The following is a 22,171-nucleotide window of genomic DNA, read 5'->3' as shown; positions in this document are numbered from 1 at the left end:
TTGACTCCTGTATCAGATATTTTCTTTTGAAATCTTAATACATTCCAAATAACTTGCTTTCTTTAAAAAAAGAGATCTGCATATGAAACAACTAGACACAGGTTACTTGCATGATCTAAATTTGTTCAAAGAAAGACTTCATCCAAATGATGTGGGCAGCACAGTGGCTCAATGGTTAGTGCCCACGACCTGGGTTCGATTCCAGCCTCGGGTGATTGAGTGCAGTCTGCAGATTCTCCCCATGTCTACCTGGGTTTGCTCTGGTTTCCTCTGACAGTCCAAAGATGTGCTGTTTAGGTAGCCTGGCAGTGCCAGATTGCCCATAATGTGCAGGCTAAGTGGGTTAGCCATGGAAAATGGAGGGTGATAGGGTAAGGTTGGGCATGGGAGGGTTGGTGCAGACCCAATGGGCTGAATAGCTTGCTCCCACAGTGTAGGAATTCTATGATGCACTCCGTACACACACCACCTTCTGTGTGAAAAGTTGCCCCTCAGATCCCTTTGAAATCTTTTCCCTCTCACCTGAAACCTATGCCCTGCAGTTTTGGACTCACCTACCTTGTTTTCACTAAACAGCCAGACAAATTTTATAATAGAGAGTCAGGTGACATTTTCTCCTTTCTCAGCTATCAAAAAAATAATTTTTTTAAAAAGTAAGAAGGTCGTTGAGACAGTCCAGAGGATTTTGATCATTAGGGTTTGCCTCTTCATGGAAGTAAGCAATCAAGCATGTCATCACCATAATTAACCACTAGGTGGCGCTTGAAGCCCATTTACTGTAATTGCAGATTGCCATTTCTACACTGGCTCATGCTGTGGGCAAATTGGTTAAATAATGTGGCTCTGAGCCCTGGTTTGATTGGAAGTATCCACAACGACCAAACCTCATTATATTGCCCATCCATGGTCCACATCAGAATGTCAGCAACTCAAACCCTCATCCATACTTTTATTATGTCCAGACATGATGATTACAAGCTCCAAAGAAGACATGTTTGATTTGAAATACTAATTTCTGTTTTCCGGCATCTGCCATATTCTGCTTCTACTTCACTATTACAATGTTCACAGACTTACCTCTCATCTCCATAAACTGTAGCACATCCAAAACTCACAGCAGCACCCTCCATCCATCACCCTTTGTCTACCATGATCTACATTGGCTCCTGGTCTACAAACACATTGATTGACAGTGAAGAAGATTACCTCAGATTACAACGGGATCTTGACCAGATGGGCCAATGGGCTGAGAAGTGGCAGATGGAGTTTAATTCAGATAAATGTGAGGTGCTGCATTTTGGGAATCTTAGCAGGAATTATACACTTAACTGTAAGGTCCTAGGGAGTGTTGCTGAACAAAGAGACCTTGGAGCACAGTTCATAGCTCCTTGAAAGTGGAGTCGCAGGTAGGAATGATAGTGAAGAAGGTGTTTGGTATGCTTTCAGAGTATTGAGTACAGGAGTTGGGAGGTCAGGTTGCGGCCACTGGTTAGGCCACTGTTGGAATATTGCGTGCAATTCTGGTCTCCTTCCTATCGGAAAGATGTCGTGAAACTTGAAAGGGTTCAGAAAAGATTGACAAGAATGTTGCCAGGGTTGCAGGATTTGAGCTACAGGGAGAGGCTGAACAGGCTGGGGCTGCCGGAGTGTCGGAGGCTGAGGGGTGACCTTATTGATATTTACAAAATTATGAGGGGCATGGATAGGGTAAATAGACAAAATCTTTTGCCTGGGTTGGGGGAGTCCATAACTACAGGGCATAAGTTTAGGGTGAGAGGGGAAAGATATAAAAGAGACCTAAGGGAGAACCTTTTCACACAGGGGGTGGTACGTATATGGAATGAGCTGCCAGAGGAAGTGGTGGAGGTTGGTACAATTGCAACATCTAAAAGGCATTTGGGTGGGTATATGAATAGGAAGGATTTGGAGGGATATGGGCAGGGTGCTGGCAGGTGGGACTAAATTGGGTTGGGATATCTGGTCAGCATGGACGGGTTGGACTGAAGGGTCTGTTTCCATGCTGTACATCTCTGTGACTCTATGTTCACATGGATTCACCCCTTCAGTCCTCTGTAGGTTCCTATAGCTCCATAACCCTCTGCGAATTCGCAATCCTCCAACTCTACCCCTTAATCTCTCTGCAATTCACTGCCTAGAGCCTAAACTCTAGAATCCCCTCCCTACTCTTCTTTGCCTTTTCAATTCATACTTAAAACTCTGCCTCTTTGACCAGGCCTATCAAGTCTCCTCCACTGGCTTGGTGTTAACTTTCTCTGATGCTGCCTTCGAGAACAGGATCTCACAAGAGAGATTAAAGGTTTGGTCAGAGGTAGGTTTTAAGGAGTATCTTGGGGAGGGGTAGAAATGGAGAGGTTTAGCCTAGAAATTCCATTGCTTAGCACCTAAATAGTGAAGGCATGGTTGCCAGAGGTCGAATGAAGGAAGTGCAAGATGGGTAAGACTGCTGACATGAGAGGAGTGCAGAGATCTCAGCAAGTTGAAGAGTTAATGCAAAGTACAAAGATAGGCGTCAGCAAGGTCACAGATTGATTTGAACTCAAGGATGAGAATTTCACACCTTTGTTGGATCCAGGGGCCAGTGTCGACGAGAGAACACAAGTGGCAAGTGATTTACATGATTGGATACGGGTAATGGAGGTTTTGACAAGATGAAATATCAGAAATCAGCTCTAAGGAAACATTGCAATTTAGGCCGATTGTTACCCACATTCGTTCCTGAAATAGCAACTACAATTAGACATTCACTTAAAATTCCAGTTCCCTGGGCACAGCATCTGTTCGTTTTACCCCCATGTCAGATTATGGTGTGCCAGCAACAACAACAATCATCGGGAGATTCTCCCTACAAACAAAACCAGCCATTACCTTTCCATAACTGAAGGCCAATACAATGTCTGATGAGACATATCATTTGTAAAGACCCCCTGGTTTGTAGTAAAGTGAAAAACAAAAGGCTACTTTAAAAAAACATTTTCCTTTTACTGATATTGCACAGATTAAAAACGAAGTTGAAACTTGAAACTTTACCTCATCGAGTATTCCAGAACACACTTGAGGAATTTGAAAAGCAACAGTTGGAGGCAATGGATCAAAACGTTTCTGACGTCGGAGGATAAAGGGCAAACTCAAAAGATACTTTGAACAAAATTAGAAGCCTGACCCACTGCGGGCATGATATTCGCTTAGTGAATCTGAGCTGTTCTCCTTCACATATGGGAACTGCTAGGGTAGCAAATCATTCTCTCTAATTCATGAAATTTACGGTAAGAAAGGAGGCCATTCAGCCCATTTTGTTCCTGATGATTGACAAGTAGCCATCCAGCTTAATTCCGCTTTCCAGCTCTTAGCCTGCAACCCTGTATGTGTGAGGTCAGTCTAATTCCAAGTGTCTGTTAAAAATGTTGAGTGTTTCTCCTCTTTATTGCAGGGAGCTCTAGATTCCACTACTTTTTAGGTGAGAAACATTCCCTACAAATGCCCTCTAAGCCTCCTACCTCTGACCCTAAATCTATACTCTCTGCAATATGGACCCAATGGTCCTACAATCTCATCCTTATCTTCAAGTACAGACTCCTCAAGCAATAGGCCCTTTCTATCCATTGTATCATAATAACTATCCTCATCATTTTTATATACTTCAATTTTTTCTCCCCTCAGCCTTTTCTGATCCAAAGAGAGTGACCCAGTTTTGCTCCATAACTAAAACTTTCCACCCAGGAAAATTCCTTGTAAATTTTCTCTGGATCTTTCCTTAGTGCATTGGTAACAGATTTAGGTCAACATGGGAGCTGACTTTGTAATCAGTAGGGGAGGAGGTGCAAATAAGAGAGAGATCCCCCATGTTCACCAAATCAATTGTTCAGTCAATATTGCTGTCATAATGAGCACAACATATTTTGCCAAAATTCGATGTCTAGGTCACTGGCATATTTGCTTTCCTTGGAAGAATCCCAAACTGAGGGAAAATGTGCATCAAATAGTTAACATGCAAATTCTTTGACATTGGTATGGTAATTGCTGGATGTCTATTTCAGAGAATCCCTACATTGGGGAAGCAGGCCATTTGACTCATTTAGTCCACACTGACCTTTCCCCTACATTCCCCATGGCCAATCCACCTAATCTCTAAAGTTTTTGGACTGTGGGAGGAAACTAGAGCATCCAGAGGAAACCCACACAGACTTAGGGAGAATGTGCAAACATCACACAGTCGCCTGAGAGTCGCATTGAACCCGGGTCCCTGGCACAGTGAGGCTGCAAAGCTAACTACTGAACCACAAAGGAGTACGCGAAGAGGTACATCCTGAATTTGATTTACAGACAGTGTTATAGAACAGAGGGATGCAGGTACATAATTCTTTGAAGTTTATGTCACATATAGACAGGGTGGTTAAAAAGGCATTTGGCACGCTTGCCTTCATTGCTTAGTCCTTTGAGTATAGGAGTTGGGAAGTCATGTTGAGGTTGTACAGGACATTGGTGAGGCCTCTTCTGGAATACTGTGCCCAGTTCAAGGATGGATTTTATCATGCTGGAGAGGGATCAGAAGAGATTTACCAGGATTTTGTCGGGTATGGAAGGTTTGAGGTATAAAGAGAGGCTGGATAGGCTGGGAGATTTATTCACTGGATCGGTGATCTGATAGAAGTTTACAAAATGATGAGAGCTATAGATGGGGTTAATGGTACTTGTCTTCTCCCTAGGATGAGAAATTTCAAGACTAGGTGGCACATTTTTAAGGTGAAAGGAGAGAGATTTAAAAAAGACATGAGGCAAATTTTTTTTTAAAGATGGTGGTTCGTGTGTCGAATGAACTTCCTGAGAAAGTGGTGCACGTGGGTACAATTACAACATTTAAAAGATATTTAAATAGATGCGTGAAGAAGAAGGGCTTGGAGGGATATTGGCCAGGAGCAAGCAGGTGGGACTACTTTAGTTTGGGATTATGTTCAGCCTGGACTGGTTGGACTGACGGGTCTATTTCCATGCTGTATGACTCTATCGCATGAGAGACTCTAATACATGCGAAAATATATGGCATATATATATTACTCTTCTCATTTCTCCAACGATACACATCCGCTGCACACTAATGGTTCTCGGTAAACCAATTGCTTAGCATTTGTATATGAAATTATTGCCACAATATTGCAGCAATATTACACATGGCCTCCTGTTTTTCTAAAGGAAGATGCACCAGGGATTGCTTATTTAGATTTGAAGCCAAACAGGAGTTGACCAAAAAAAAATACATGACCTAAAAACAATCAGAACAGGAAATGCATCAGGAATGGGTATCACTTGCAGAATTAAGGATATTCTCTCAGCCTCTTTGTCATCAAACAATCTTCCAGACAGCATAGGAGTACATTACCCAACTTAGCAAGGAAGAGAATTCCCCATATCACCAACACTGGAATGATCTGTCAAGGATCAATGGTTTGCTCTGGCAAAATGTTCAGTTAACAGGCGGCATTTTTATTAATACTTCAACTGGAAGTTGACTGAGAGATGCTGAAATACTGTTACACCTTGTCTAGACTAGGTTTACATTGCTGATTATAGTCAGCTACCTGCCCTGCTATCCACATTTCATCATTGGTCTATGAGTCTTTGCATCTTCGTATTAGCTGGTTTCATTACAGAACTCTCATCTCTGAATCAAAGTTCATTCTGATGCTTGAATACATCACTACTCTTGCGCAATGCTCAGGGAAGGCTGCAATGTTGGGTTCCTCTCCATAGATGGATGTTAAAGACATATTTACCCAGTCTAATTGTAGAGCTGGAGTATTTTCAGGTTATGGCAGCCAATAGCACTGCACTTAGGAATCAACGAAAACACAAATTCAAGTCCTTGACAACTGTTGTGGCTGCAAAAGTGTGCAGTTCAATAAATCTGGCTATTTGTTCGCTCGTGAAATGACCAAATTTACTTAAAAGTTAAAAATCTTATTGCTGTTAAACCTTGAGCATACACTGCTTTGCCAGTGATGCTCACATACTAAGATCCCTGGAGAACCAACAGCACCAAATCAGAACAGATTCGTTGACCATTCATCCCATTGCTTTGGCCCTAGAACCTGACTGTGCGCAAAATGGCTGTCTACACATTGATGGTGACTTCAAAACATTTAATTGTAAAACAAATGCTCTGGAATACTCAGACATGATGATAAATCATTCACTATATGATCTATGTTACTGCACTTAGTTTACATAAGTAATTAAATTCTTAGGCTGCACAATATCCTCAGTGTAAATTTTATATCCCAAGTTAAAAGGTAGGATATAGGAGCATAGAACATCTAGGCCCAAAATCAATTGGAAAACAATGTTAGCAACTTAACCTGGTGCCCATTCTTTCAATAAAGGCTTGCAATTTACTAACTCGATAACAGTCCAGAGAAAGGCAAGTGTCAGATGAGACGATTCCAAACCTTTGCAGAGCGAATGCACGAAATGCTGAAGAACCATATCAATTACAAAGCAGTGAAGATGCATCGAGAAGCTATTTTCCATGTCTCTTGCAAACCAGGGTATGACGACCAAAAATGCACTTTTAACAAAATACAAACATCCCTAATGGCATAAACTGACAGAAATGGATGCTGAGCCAGACAGCACATTAGGGGAGATAACAAAACCCACTCAAGGATGTGATGCAATGGAAGAGGCAGAGAATCTTATGGAGATGAAACAGAGAAGTTATTGTGACGGACTGATTGCAGGTCAGATCTCATCCTGTGTTTGAACAAGATGCTAATGTTATGAACATTTTGATTCAAACTGAAGCAGCAGTATACTAAACTGTTGGTATCTCAGTAGACTGGGGATAGGATACTAACACACACACACACACTGGATTGGATTGTTCACTTACGAGAAATGACAGTTGGGAGTTAAATGTGTAAACATGTGAGGCGATACAATTTGAATCAGACAGAAATAAACTGGAATATTTTCAAAATAGAGTAAGAGCAGGATCTGTGCAGGGCTTTGGGTACTCAGGTACTAAAGGTAATCAAAAACAGTTCAGGGAGGAGACATTGATATTGGAGCAGGCATAGTGTAGATTCACCAGACTAATACCGTGGCAGAAAGGTTTACATTAGGATGATAGGCATCGTATAGAGTATGAAGGGATATCGCATTACATTTTTAAAGATGACTGGGGCTTTTTTCCCTGGAGTCGGAGGCTGAGAAGTTTATAAAATCATAAGGAACATGGATACGGTGAACAGCTAAGGTCTTCTCCCTGGGGGGAGGGGTGGTGGGGGAGGGGGGGAGGAGTCCAAAACTAGAGGGCTTCAGTTTAAAGTGAGAGGGGAAAGGTTTAAAAGGGACCTAAAGGGCAGCTTTTTAAGAGGCAACCTTTTCACACAGAGGGTGGTGCGTGTATGGAATGAGCTGCCGGAGAAAGTGGTGGATGCTGGTACAATGACAACATTTAAAAGGCATCTGGATGGGTATATGAATAGGAAGGGTTTGGAGGGTTTTGGGGCAAGGCGTGGCCAAATCGGACTAAATTAATTTAGGATATCTGGTCTGCATGGATGAGTTGGACCAAAGGATCGCTTTCTATGCTGTACAAGTCTCTGAATTTCTGGAACAGATAGAGAGGTTCCGTTCCCTGGTGGAAGTGTCCAGAAGGGAGCAAAATCTAAAGAGCAACTCCATTCAAAGGAGATGTCAGAAAGCAACCTGGAACTCTCCCCACTGAGAATAGTTGATCAACTGGTGTGTTCACTTAATTTAAGTCCGATTATCAAAGAAAATTTATAAGGCCGGATAAATTAAGAAAGAAATCAGTCATAATCTGTTTGCGTTCTGTCATTCTGTCAAAGAGCTGAATGGCCTCTTCCTGTTCCTATGGAATTAGTGTAGACAGGCAGGAGGCTGGAAGAACACAGCAAGCCAGGCAGCATCAGGAGGGGGAGAAGGGGGATGAAGCCCTTCTTCACCACTGGAATTAGTGGCAATGATCCAGATTTTGAGGCAGGAACACTGACAATGGCTACACAACATGGAAAATTGTACAGCAGCAATGTAAATTCAAATGGAACAGTCTTTAAAGGCAAATGTTAAGTGAGAGAATGTGAGGGTCATTGCGTGAACCACGTGGACTGCAGTCATTTAAGAAGGCAGGTCACCACTGTCATCTTGAGGGCAAGTAGGGACGCACAATAAATACTGGAACAGCCAGCAATGCCCATATTCCACAAACAAAATTCATAAACGGGAGAGAAAAAGATTCCCAATGTGTTAGAATCCCTAACAGAGCTCATTGTAACAACCAAAAATGGACAATCTATTTCAACAGCAATATCTTTGGCAGCCAAGTAGCAAAAGGCTTTTCCAGTTTTCAACATAACATCTCCCTCTTCCTCACCACCCTGGGCAGATTGGTCCTAGCCAACTGATGGCCCTGGCCATCAGGATGCCCAAGAGTTGCAGCTTATGAGGTACACGGGCAACTTAACATTACATGAAATACCCCACAAGTATGGAGAAATATAGAAACTTATCTCGATAAAAACCAGATACAATTTGGCAACTAGGCTGAAGTGACCATGATTCTGAGGGATACAACATACAGAAATGATGACTATGTTATATAAAGTCTGGATACCAATTTGTCTGAACACCTTTAACGGACCTGCTCATAATCTCAATAATACATGTGACTTGAGAATATAAAGATCTCATATCCCATCTGATTTCAGATCACTTGTGGCATGGCATTCTACTGACGCATGCTTCTCTATTGTTAATGGCTTAATATTAGCGCAGACACTTAGGTGACAGAGGAACGTGGCATTGGTAATTAATACTTTGTAGTAACGAATATCTATTGCATTATTTAATAGCACAATATCCAGGACCAGTTTGTTATGTTACAAGAGAGAATATAAACTTTGCCACATCAGGTAAAATGTCATGTTGGAGGGGAAACTCACAACATGGTTGCAGTCTAGAAAAGACTTCAATTGTCTTGGTGGCAAATATTTGGAAAACTAATTAAAATCCAGAGAATGTGAACAGAGGGTGTGTGTCCTTCCTTTCCAGTATCAGTTTCTGTGAGCTGTAGCAATCTGTAGATTGGACATTGGCCATCAAAAACAAAGCTGACTAGAATACAAGATTTTTCAAGATAAAGTAAAATTCTAAGATAGCCATAACTGAAAGAAAAAAATAAAAAAACTCTGAGCTGGTAACACATAGCCAGTGAAGTGCAATAGAAAAGCTGGAAGCTATTGCTGATAGTTGTTATGTAAGTGAGAGTTTACCAGTAAACCTTGTGTCCTTAAGGAAAGAGCAATTTCTAACCTACATTGACACAAAGGCAAAGGCAAACAGCTTAAGGTGCAACAGTCCAATTTTTTTAATGACAAAATCATGAATGGCAGAAACCTCATTATGGACTGTGCACTCAATGCACTCTTATCAAAAGACAAATGCAGGCCTCTTTAAGCAATAGTCAATGCTGAGAAAGGAGCTCTTTATCCTTTGGTAAGAAAGGGCTTTGCAGAATCAATATATCTGTTCTTTCCTTGAATGATCAGTAAAATCGAGAAAAGATCTGGAAGGTTCTCAAAGACCAGCTCAAAATAACAATTAACTTCATGGTTAATAGACTCCAATGTACTTCATACAGATAATAGCCCTGACTAGTTTGGCAAAATAGGCCACAAAACGGACATAAGTGTGAATTTGCCAGTGGAACTGCATTAAGTTAACTATTGTCTTTACACCAATTAAAGCCTTTGGAAGGATTTGAGGTCAACGAAGAGGGTCATACAATCGATGTGTTATTTGAGCATGGACAGAAGAATGAAATCATCATGGCAGGCCAACAGTTACAGGTTTTAGGTTTTAGGTTTTAGTTACAGTTACAGGTTTTATGGTCAAAGTTTCCCAAACAAATAAAGTCTGTAATACACGTGATGTGTTGCAGCTACCCAACACCTATCTAGTTTCTCTTAATATCCGCAAAGCACGGGTGTCAAGAGACCATTCAGGTCTATTCAGGAAATCTGGTTCCTAAGGTCAAGTCAGATCCCAGAACAAAACACAGATGACCAACTAGACGGCAGATGACCAACACTTGCAAGTGAAGTTTTAAGAGTGTGCAGAAACACAAAGAGGATTAGAGTTGACCAATTGAAGGGCAAATTCAGAAGACCAAGTTTTCAATATGGATAACTCCACTGACCTTGCCAACAACATACGGTGATCAGAAGTTTTCATAACTATAAATATCATACACTGCAAAAAGGTAGGATATGACACACACCAAAAGCTAAAATTGACATGGGAGCATGTGGCCACATGTTCGCACTATGCACCCTGAAAGATATGCACTCCATGGTACAACATGCAAGAGGTTATCCCACAAGATATGGTGGATCATTAATTCTGTGCATTGGCAAAATCACACTGCAGCACCAATAGGTAAGTTCAGGTCAGCTTCCCAAAATCATCTACCTGCTAGATACCACCAGTTCAGCAACAGCAGGACTGACAGTGAACACAGTTCTCAACATAGTCAGAATTCGCAAGGTTCAAATCACATCCCTGTAACAGAACAAATGTGACAGAATGAAATCAGCCAATGATTTGCAAGAATAATGGTCTTGAAGTGAGATATAAGACAGATACCAAGATGATTATGTCTGACATGCTTAGTTGGAATACCCAAACTACACAAAGACCAAGATATTTCTCTTGATCTTCACTTTTAATGAGTTGATTAACAAGTTGAAGATGTTCTCGAAGTTAATTTGTTACACTTTGGCCACAACCATTGTTGCAAAATTAGCAAGGGTTGAGTGTGTGGTGCTGGAAAGGCACAGGTCAGGCAGCATCCACTGAGCAGGACAATCAACGTTTCAGGCATAAGCTCTTCATCAGGAATAAGGCTTGTGGGCCAAGGGGGCTCAGAGATAAATGGGAAGGGGGAGGTAGCTGAGAGTGTTATAGGTAGATGAAGGTGGGGGTGAAGGTGATAGGTTGGAGAGGAGGGTGGAGCGGATAGGTGTGAAGGAAGGTGGGAAGAAGATGGACAGGTAAGCCAAGTCAAGAGGGTGGTGCCGAATTGGTAGGTTGGATCTGGAATAAGGTGGGGGGAGGGAAATTGAGAAAACTGGTGAAATCCACATTAATCCTATGTAGTTGGAGGGTCCCAAAGTGGAAGATGAGGCATTCTTCCTCTCGGCAGTGGGGGATTCTTCGGTAGTTGCTGACACCACATTCCACCAGTGTGGAAACTCTGGTGAAAATCATACCGAGCTGGTTAGGACATTGAGTTTTCATACCATTTTTTAAAAAAATTAGCAAGAGCCAAAGATGAACTTGGTCTATCACAAGATATTTTCAAAGGCAAACAAATCCTAACACTAAAAACATTACATCAAAATATTATATACATGTCAAACCTGCACACACGGGTATTGAACACACAAGATTGGTAGCACATCAATCTGTCCATTGCAGAAGCAGAATATTTAATGATGGGCATAGTTGAGAGGCATAGCCGAGTGGATCGACCCCAGCAGCAGAGGGAGCCTCAACATCGACATGTTCTTCCATCTGTCCCTTGGATGAAAGCAGCAATGGAGATATTGACAATGCACAAGAGAGATTACATCCTTGAGAAGGATTTCTTGATATTGTTCAATGTCTTAGCAACACAACAAGCATTACCATCACTGACACGATGGGCTCCATCTTCAGTTTATTTGAATCCTGCATCAAATGGTCCTACAGGGGTAACTGCAAACTTGTCAGGACATGTGTACAGAAAGGGCTTTGCAGAATCAATATATCTGTTCTTTCTGTAAATGATCAGCAAAATCCAGAAAAGATTTCTATGGGGATAACTGCAGACTGTTTCAGGACATGTGCACTAAATGGGGAGTGACCCATTTGACATTATCCCCACTACCCACACTTGAACGGTCTAGCAGAGCATATGGTATAGACTATCAAATTGGGTTGAGCACAAAACAAGATGATATTTTTGTACAAAACCAAAGGAGGATGGATTATCAATCCCAGCGCAATTTATGTGCAGCTATCAAGTCACAGCCTTGTCCAGCAACCACTTGTGTAATCAAAATACAGGACATTCTACTTCAATGACAGAGGAGAATGAGAGATACATGACCAGCCAGCGAACAGGGAACCAACGAAACTGTGCACTGGATGCACAGTCGGAGTTAAGAGGTACAAATATTTGGATGCAAACAAAGATTTCTAAACCATGCAACCAATCTAGGTCATTCCAGAACATACAAAGTAAAATGCTGCTACATTGCAAAGGAGCAGAAAGCGACTCACAGCAACACAGGACACACCAATCATGTACAAAGAGAGTGAGAATGAATACTCCAAATATTTTGATTATGTAGTGATGTTGAGTGACAGCAATCAGCAGACTGCCAGTCAAATTGTTAAGCATGTTCAGCAGAGAGCAATGCATACCTTTCCAGGTGGGTATACAATCACCAGATCAGGGTACATTGTCAAACGTCCAACGCATTACTGATGGCTGAAATACTAGTCCTATAAATCGGTTTTACTTGCTTGAATTGTCATCACATGCTTTTGTCCAACTATGTGTATCTGTTTGGGATGTGCTTTTATCTCTGGATAATAGGGGACAGTGAATTATGTCTCACAATCAGTTTGTCAGTGTACCATGAAGAGTCCTGCTCATGAAACCATCACTGGATCATAGCATGTGACCTGAGAGTTATGAAGATGTCATACTCCACCTGACCTGAGATCACTGGAAACATGACCTTCTATTAGAAGCATACTTCCTTGTTGCAAGCTAACAGCCCAGGCACTTATGCATCTGAGGAATATGGTATTTGTACATAAAAATAGGTTGAGATTAATGATATAAATTAATTATTGTAGTAATTATTGTAATTACAATTAATTATTGTAGTATTTATCCACATCTGGTTCCTTATGTTACAAGAGATAACACAAGCATTTCTGCATCAGTCAAAATATTCTGCTGGAGGGCAAACTCACAGCAGCAAGTTGAACCTTGCCTTGACCAGGTATCTTAAAACACAAATCCTTTTTGATAACACTCCAGATGACCATGGAACAAAGGCTGAATATGCTCCTCCTATTTTGTGGTCCTTTGAGGGTCAATCATGAAATGCTTGAGTGCTACTTGGCCTTAATGGTATTAAATATGGGTCTGCGAGTGCTACCTTATGATTCAGATACTAGTAGGCTGTATTAATCTGAAATAAATTTGACAATAAAGGCCTTTTTAATCCCTTCTAGTCCTGAGGGAAACAAGAAGCAAGGAAGTGCCAAATCATACAGGCATAACTCCTTCAAACTTGTACAACATGGGAACAGGAAATGATTAAGCATATTATCACAATCACAGTGGAAGTGATTTCTTCAGAACCCAGCAAGACAGGTCATTCTCCTGTCGAACGCAGAAAATATCGAGTGGAAAAGAAAAAGCTTCAATTTCACCTCTAGAAAACAGTATATTTTAGTGTTTGATTTATATTTGATAAATTTCTGGAGAGCTAATCAAAGACTGGAGTGCCTGGTTAGAAACCAGGCAAAGGGCAGTTCCAGGATATATCAAGATCTGGCACCATTGATTAACATCAAGGTAATAGTAAAAGCTTCATAGTTTCAAAACAAATCAATCAGTCTGTAGGTTGCTGCGCAAGGTTACCAACACCCCAATCCCCCTCCCTCATATTACGCTAGAGACTCCAAACATCAAACCTCGGGTCAGAGTAGCAAACACCAACCAGGATAAGAATCAAGGGGGCATTCAAAGATAGTGCTTTTTTAAAATATTCTTTTTATAACTAAAATGTATAAAACAGGGCAAAAAAAAAGGGCTTGGCTGGGGAGAGCAGCAGGAAGAGGAGGGAGGCCATGTAACTGAAGAGCTTGGAAAGAACTCAACCAGCCTTGTCAGCTCTTTGCTGCTAACCCAGTCTCCAATTCAAATTGAGGTCCATCAGGTACTGGCGGCCAAGTGGGGAAAGGAGTGACCCGTGAAACAAACAGCATCTGCCCTTTTTCAATCAATATTTATTTTGGTTGGAAAGCCAGGGTGAGAACATGATGGACACAGTCTCACCGTTTCGCCCCTCTCTCCTTAGTGTTAGGAAACGCCTCAAACCAAATGTGAAGCCAGGAGTATCGAGGGCTGTGGAGACAACCACACCAGCCAAGTAAAAAATACAAATGTAAAACAAATGTTGAAAAAAAAATGAAGGATACATTCACAATAACATTCATTAATACCGAATAAATCACAAAATAGATTCTAGACACGGGGGCCTTCATTTTTATGACTGTCGTCTTGATGTGACTTGTTCATAGAGAAGAGTCTTTCTTTTTTTTTAAAAAAACGTCCGCACACTGGTCAACTTTTTTTTTCCTTTGTCTCCTGTGTGTGCAAGCAGAGCAGTTAGTCGAGAGAGTCACTATTGTCCAGGCCCAGGTCATTAACATTGGTCGTCTGCAGTTCCCCGTTGTCATCGTCCTCATCCTCTTCCTCCTCTTCAATCTCCTCCTCATCGGTTCCATCCAACGAGTCATCGCCTGCATGGCCAGCCATCATGGCCTGCTGCATGGCGAGGGTGGCAGTGTCAGAGGAGAGTGACTGGAGACTGTCTATGGCCGCAGTCATAGTGCCTGAAAGGAAAAGGGTCCGTTATCACTTAGATTAATACGAGGGAGAGAAAGTGAGAGAAAGAACGAAAGAGAGAAAGAAAGAGAGAAAGAAAGAAAGAGAGAAAGAAAGAAAGAGAGAAAGAGAGAAAGAGAGAAAGAGAGAGAGAAAGAGAGAGAGAAAGAGAGAGAGAGAGAGAAAGAAAGAGAGAAAGAAAGAGAGAAAGAAAGAGAGAAAGAAAGAAAGGAAGAAAGAAAGGAAGAAAAGAGAGAGAGAGAGAATGTGGGGAAAACAAAGAGTAATACAGGAAGTGGGTGAAATGGGATTTGGTGGAAAGAGAGCGGGGGAGGTAAAAAGAAGGGGAGAAAGAGACAGGGAGATTGGAAGACAAAGAAAGAGAGAAAGCATGGAGGGAATGTAAAGTGAGATTGTTCGTGGGAGATGGAAAGACAGGAGATGGAGATATACCAAAGTGAGGGGGTTGAAAGCAAATGGAGAAGATATAAACCGAAAGGAAAGTGAGAGACTGATGTCAAAGAGAAAGTGGCAGAGGAGAGAGGGGGGAGCAAGAGACAGTGAGGGAGAGAGAAAAACAGTGAAGACACACACTGATTCCCGAGGCTGCAGGCACTGAAACATTGAGGCTCACTGTGTGGTAGACTCTGATGTATGTAGTCAATGCACACTTACTGTCTGGGTTGCTGGGATTCCCTCCTTGCTGCTGGAGTACTCCGGCTGCGATAGAATCTGGCCAGAAGCGCTGAGTTGGCCGGTGTTGGGATTTGATTTTCTTGGCTTTAGGAGCAGGGTCAGGATTACTGGCATCAAGCATTGGCTGGAGGATACGTCGCCTGGCATTGATAAACCTGGCAGGAGACAGGATGGGGTTAAATCAAACTTGAGCTAAAGGGTGTCCCTCCTCACGGGCAATGGCTTTGTTTCAGACCAATGATGTCCTTGGAACTGCAGCTCGCAGCCTCAGGATCTCAATCAGTAAGAACGACAAATGATGCAATATCACAGAAATTCCATGTTCTTCAAGCTACACACCCTATCTTGACAGAATATATCACCCACTTCCTTATCATTAGCATTCCAGAATATTGGAATTTTCAACCTAAAAGTGATGTGGGATTGCATCACCAGCATAAGAACAAAAGAACTGAGGGCAAGAGAAAGCAATTCAATCCCTTGGGCTTGTTCTGCCACTTAACACAATCATGGTTGATCTCATCTTGTCCTCAGCTTCACTTTCCTGCACACACTGCAGAACCCTTTACCCTATTACTAATTATAAATCTGTCTATATCCTCCTTAGTTTATGATTTGGAGATGCCGGTGTTGGACTGGGGTGTACAAAGTTAAAAATCACACCACACCAGGTTATAGTCCAACAGGTTTAATTGGAAGCACTAGCTTTCGGAGCGCCGCTCCTTCATCAGGTGGTTGTCACACCCTGAGAGCAAAGGAAAAGAACAATCTTCAAGAAGGAAGCCCATCAGAACCTGCTGAGGGTAGGAAGCAATGGACCACAGATGTGACTGTCAAGGTTAGAGTGGTGCTGGGGAAGGCACAGAAGCTCAGGCAGCATCATCGATGTTTCAAGCTCCTGCCAAAACGTTGATTTTCCTGCTCCTTGGATGCTGCCTGACCTGCTGTGCCTTCCCCAGCACCACTCTAACCTTGACTCTAATCTCCAGTCCTCACTTTCGCATTGATGTGACTGTGCCCGTTCTACCCACATTACAAGAACAGGTTTAAAGGAGTTGCTTCTTGAAGGCTGGCATCAGAGATATGTCCCACTCTGATAGATCTTCCTCTGGGATTCTGCAATCTTCCAGGTGCACACAGCGGGAAACTTTCTAAGTCACATTCTCCCATTGAATGCTGACCTCTCCTGCCAGGACTGATCATGGAATTAACTTCAGAAATCACATGACATCAGGTTAGAGTCCAACAGGTTTATTTGAAATCACAAAGCTTTTGGAGCACTGCTCCTTCGTCAGGTGATGGGACAGTGCTCCGAAAGCTTGTGATTTTAAACAAACCTGTTCGACTGTAACCTGGTATCTTGTGACTTCTGACTCTGTCTATCCCAGTCCAACACCGGCACCTCCACATCACGGAATTCATTTCACATGATGGTGAGCTGGTTAATTACTGGTACTCTACAAACACTTTTGAAATGAATGAGTTAGTGTCAGCATTGCAATAGTAGGTTTGTCATTTTTCATCAACTCATATGACCATGTGAAACTTGATAACTTAAAGGCAAGGGGAATCCTGCTGCTGACTCATTACCTTCCTTTTTAGGGGGCAATGTGATTTGTGGGATCTGAGAGTTGGTTTATTTTAAATGACCATCATTGTTATCCTTAATCTAATCCGCCCTCACGATGTGCCGTAGACAAAACGTCATAGAGTCATAGAGATGTACAGCATGGAAACAGACCCTTCAGTCCAACTCGTCCATGCCAACCAGATATCCTAACCTAATCTAGTCCCATTTGCTAGCACCCGGCCCATATCCGTCTAAACCCTTCCTATTCATATACCCATCCAGATGCCTTTTAAATGCAATAATTGTACTAGCCTCCACCCCACTTCCTCTGGCACCTCCAATGCTCCAGGGAAAACAGCCCCAGCCTATTCAGCCTCTCCTGATAACTCAAATCCTCCAACCCTGACAACAACCTTCTAAATCCTTTCTAAGCCCTTTCAAGTTTCACAATACCCTTCTGCTAGGAAGGAGACCAGATTGCATGCGATATTCCAACAGTGGCCCAACCTATCCTGAACAGCTGCAACATGACCTCCCATCTCCTATACTCAATACTCTGATCAATAAAGGAAAGCATACCAAACACCTTCTTCACTGTCCTATTTACCTGCTACTCTACTTTCAAGGAACTATGAACCTGCACTCCAAGGTCTCTTTGTTCAGCAACACTACCCAGGGCCTTATCATGAAGTGTATAAGTCCTGCTCTGATAGCTTTTTATCTTTAGATTAGGTTATTTAGAGTGTGGAAACAGGCCCTTTGGCCCAACCAGTCCACACCGACCCTCCGAAGAGCAACCCACCCAGACCCATTCCCCTACATTTACCCCTTCACCTAACACTACGGGCAATTTAGCATGGCCAATTCACCTAACCTACACATTTTTGGACTGTGGGAGGAAACTGGAGGACCCAGAGGAAACCCACGCAGATACGAGGAGAATGTGCAAACTACACACAGACAGTCACCTGAGGCAGGAATTGAGCGCGGGTCTCTGGCGCTGTGAGGCAGCAGTGCTAACCACTGTGCCACCGTGCCGCTTATGTTAGCTTCCACAGCATAAGAGCAAGAAAGGCATGAATCATGCAGTACTGAAAAAAAAATCAACAGATATTTATCACGGTTTCTGCATATATTATGTGGCTGGGCTAGTACTGAGCAATATAGTCATGAACTATAGCATGTTCCCCTCAGCATATCATGCTGTATGTGGACTCAGTGGATTGGGAACGGAGACATTTACACTCTCAAGTCCCATACCATGATACCGGGATGATATCATAAGCAGGTGTCTGAAAGGTATATTTATCTTAGAGACATAATGGAATGGGGGCTGGGGGGAAGGAGGAGTGGGATTGACAGCTTTTGCATCATTTTGCATGGTGGATGGATGGGGGTAAAAGAACTATTTGGGGAACCCAACATTCAGTGGTGATCGTCATCAGATGCAAATGTGTAGGGGATGCCAGTCTGAAGGGGTTGTCATCTGATTTGTGAAAGATGGTGATCCTTTCTCTCGATTTTCATTTTCTTTTTGCTCATAAGACGTGGGTATCACTGGATAGGCCAGCACTTACTGTCTCTCCCAAATGGGCAGTAGAGAATCAACTACATTGCTGAAAGTCTGGAATCATATCTGATGGAAGACATAGGGCAGTGCCCAGTGGCTGTGGCCAAGATGAGCAGCCCAGCCTAATGTTGTCAAATAGCCCATTCCTGAAAGCTATTGGATCTTGGGAGCTGTGCTGGTGGACTGTGTGAGGCTGTCTGTGCCCCAATGTTCAGACTGATTCTAATCTAAAAAAGGGATTTACAGAAATATTATGTGAATTTGTAGTTGCAGAATTACATTTTACTTTGCTCAAAAACTGCATGAGTCCATGTAAGATTCTGTAAATCCCTTTTTTAGATTAGAATCAGCTTGAACATTGGGGCACAGACAGCCTCACACAGGGCACCTCACAACTTCAACGCATTATCTGGGCCGACATGGCACCTATTGTTAAAGTTCACTTGAGAATGTAACTTTGAGAAAGCTCTGGAATTTACATATGAAAGAACTGAAACCAATATGCCTATTCTAAAAGATGAGAGACTCAGCAAACAATCCAGGTCTTTTTCAGTATATAATTTCAGTTACATCACACTGTAAACGTTTGCTATAAATTCTGTGTCCTGCGATCTTATACCCCACAGCCACCTGAAGGAGCAGTGCTCCTTCCAACTAAACCTATTGGACTATAACCTCATGTTGTGTGATTTTTAACTTTGCACACCCCCGTCCAACACCGGCATCTCTAAATCAGATTAAAGCCGACAGCACAGGGCTTGATCCCTGTCCCTAAGTCTGCAATCACATCCTACCCAATAATAAAAAGAAATACGGCACTTTGCTACAGTTCAGCAAATAATTGTCAAAGACCTGTCTTCAGGCTGAGAGCCTGGGAAGAAGGATCATTTTAAAAGTGGCAAATTGAGCCACTGTTCATAGGAGCTTTATCGGATAATGAAAGTTGATGCCAATCTATTGGAGGAGGTATTAGGAGCCAAAGCTAGGTCAAAGCAGTAGATTGTAAGGTGTATCTTAAAGGAAGTGAGAGAGATGAAGAGATTTAGAAATAGAATTTCTGAGTCTGGGAGTTATGAGGCTGAAAGCTCAATAACCAAAGGTGGAACAGATAAAGTGAGAGGTCCAGAGCTGGAGAGGCATCAGGGTGCAGAGTGACAGAGAGATGCGAGGGGTGGGTGCATATGAAGGCCATAGAGATACTTGAAAAGGATGATGAGAATTTTAAATTCAAGCTGCTAGTGGACTGAAAACCATTGCAAAGCAGAGGGAATATGGGTGAATGGGATTGAGGGTTATTTAGGATCCAAGAGGCAGTGTTTACAGAGACGAGTTGAAATTTATGGAGGGTGAATGGTGCAGAACTACACAGGAACAGTCAAAAGCAATATCAGAAATAATTTATTTCCACACAGAGAGTGTGTCTAAAGTCTGGAATGTACTGCCTGACAGTGTGTTGGAGCCAGTTCAATTGAAGCAATCTAAAGGGATTTAGATATTCATTTGACAAGGATCAATGTATGGGGTTGTGGGGAGGAAGGCATTAAGTGAATTGCTTATTGGGAGAGCTGGTACACATGATGGGTCAAATGACCTCCTTATATGTTGTGCTGTGATTCAAAACTGGAGGTTAAGAGAAACAGGAGTAGGTTTCTGCTGCAGATTGAAGAACTGCTTCTTCCCCACTGTTATCAGACTTTCGATTGGACCTCCCAAACGTTAATCCTGATCTCTCTCTCTGCACCTTATCTGCGGCAGTAACACTGTATTCTGCACTTTGTTCTGTTACCCTGATGCACTTTGTATGGTATGATCTGGCTGTAAAGCACATAAATCAACACTTTTCACTGTAACTCGGTACATGTAACAACAATCAATAAATCAAATCAAATCAGAGGCGAAAGCGGCTCAGAAATAGTGTTTGAGAAGTCAAAGTAATCAATGGATTCTGCAATTCAAGGAGATTTGCAACCAATAATTCCTACCTTTCTATAGTCATATAGGATTCCAGTGTATTCTTTTGTGAAATCATTCACAACTTTTCTTCCTGTTTAAACTGAAGTTTTTTTTTTATCCACATACCTCTGTGCTTTTAACATCGAATCCCAGGTACAAATTATCTGGGACATAGCCGAGACAAGACACAGATCTCGTGGCTTGCTTAGGTTTGGACTGGATGAGAGTGTTTCCATCTGGAAAGTTCGACATCTGCTGACCCCACCATCTAACTACTTTGTTTTTAAGAAGGCATCAGTCATAGTTCCCATTAAAGTCAATTTCTCAAATCGAGGCAACGAATTGTTGAGGTTTTGATTTATTTTCGTCACCAGATCAAACTCTGGGGCGATTTCACTCTTCCCCGTTCTGCTCTTTTGAGAGAGTTTAGGCTCCACAGAGTGCAATCCTTATTGCAGCTTCTGCACCGACTGTTTCTTTAATCATTAATAAGCTGCCTGAAAAAGTGTTAAATACAACTGAAAGTTTCCAAAGCTAAGCTGGAGATGGATTGAAAAAGTTATTGCATAACGCAAAATCCTACCATCACCTGACACACTTTATTAACTTCAATCAGACAGTCAAGCACAAAAAAAAAGGCTTGTGCGAAATTAAGGTCAAATTCAAAAGTTGGCTGTATTACACTCAGTAGAGACGCAGTATAAACAGTACACAAGTATGAAGTGTGGAGAGAAATGGGGACCAAGGGGAGAAGAATACAAGAGGGCAGGTCTGGTAGATGAAAGAAGGGTGGAGGTTAAACAGAAAGTGGTTGAAAATCAGGAGGGAAGGAGAAAAGGTAGGTTGGTGGAAGAAGGGAGAAGATAAAGAGAGGGAGAAAGCCAAAAACTACAAAGAGTCAAAGGGTGAAGGGATGGAGAGGAAGAGAGAACTAGGGGCAAGAGAAGAAAAGAGTGAAAAGAAAGTGAGGGAAACAGTAAGAAAGAAAATATACGATAATTGGGGATTAGGTGGAGAAATCATCGGAAATAATGGGTGAGCCAAATCAAGGGTAAAGCTAAGAAGGAGATGATGAAAGCTAATAGGTACAGCACAAAAGGCAGGGAAACAAAATAAAAATGGTGCAAGGGAGATTGAAGAGAGTCATGCTAATCAGAGAGAGCAAAGCCCAAAGAATATTACATAGCAAAGTAACATGAACACACTAATACTTTGGAGGAAGTGAACATTTCTCTAGGCTCCAGGTTAGTTCTTGATTATGTGGTTGCAATTCAGAAGGGGCAGAAACTGAGCCCAAGCTCAATGTTCTGTCTGCAGTAATTTGATAAATGGTCCTGATGACACTGTGTGAATGGTAAAGCCAAGTTGCTTGAGTAAAGCAGGAGATTTGCCTCCTGCAATCAGACATGAAGCACTATCTCAGCACAGCAAATGAGATCCAGAGCAGCAATTCAGATTTAGATGCCTCCTTAGTATAGGAATGCTGAGGGAATCTGTAAAAAATTCTTTGAATGGTGTTTGCAAAGACCGACCAACAATGAATGTCTTTTAAACTCAAGGCAATAAAAGCAGCCAGGTGCTTTATACAGGTAAAGGAAACAAAAGGAACACTGGATTAACTTGAAGAAACGATTTTTAAGCAGGAGATCTTAACAACGAGAAGGGAAGA

General features: G+C 42.1%; 1 protein-coding gene across 24 annotated transcripts in view; it reads right to left on the bottom strand.

Moving 5' to 3' along the window:
- Window positions 1-14,095: 14,095 nt before the first annotated feature.
- pknox2 (pbx/knotted 1 homeobox 2) overlaps window positions 14,096-22,171 on the bottom strand; it is a 462,769-nt gene continuing 454,693 nt past the window's right edge. For all 24 annotated transcript variants that reach the window (XM_072593094.1, XM_072593109.1, XM_072593097.1 and 21 more), the window contains 2 exons: window positions 15,389-15,564; window positions 14,096-14,721 (listed from right to left, as the gene is read on the bottom strand). In XM_072593094.1, the coding sequence (XP_072449195.1) occupies window positions 14,495-14,721; window positions 15,389-15,564 (403 nt within the window). In that variant the 3' untranslated portion in view covers window positions 14,096-14,494. The remainder of the gene's footprint in view (window positions 14,722-15,388; window positions 15,565-22,171) is intronic.

This window comes from Chiloscyllium punctatum, chromosome 23, assembly GCF_047496795.1.
Source record: "Chiloscyllium punctatum isolate Juve2018m chromosome 23, sChiPun1.3, whole genome shotgun sequence".
Lineage (NCBI taxonomy): Eukaryota > Metazoa > Chordata > Chondrichthyes > Orectolobiformes > Hemiscylliidae > Chiloscyllium > Chiloscyllium punctatum.
This window is presented reverse-complemented; position numbering and strand designations above follow the sequence as displayed.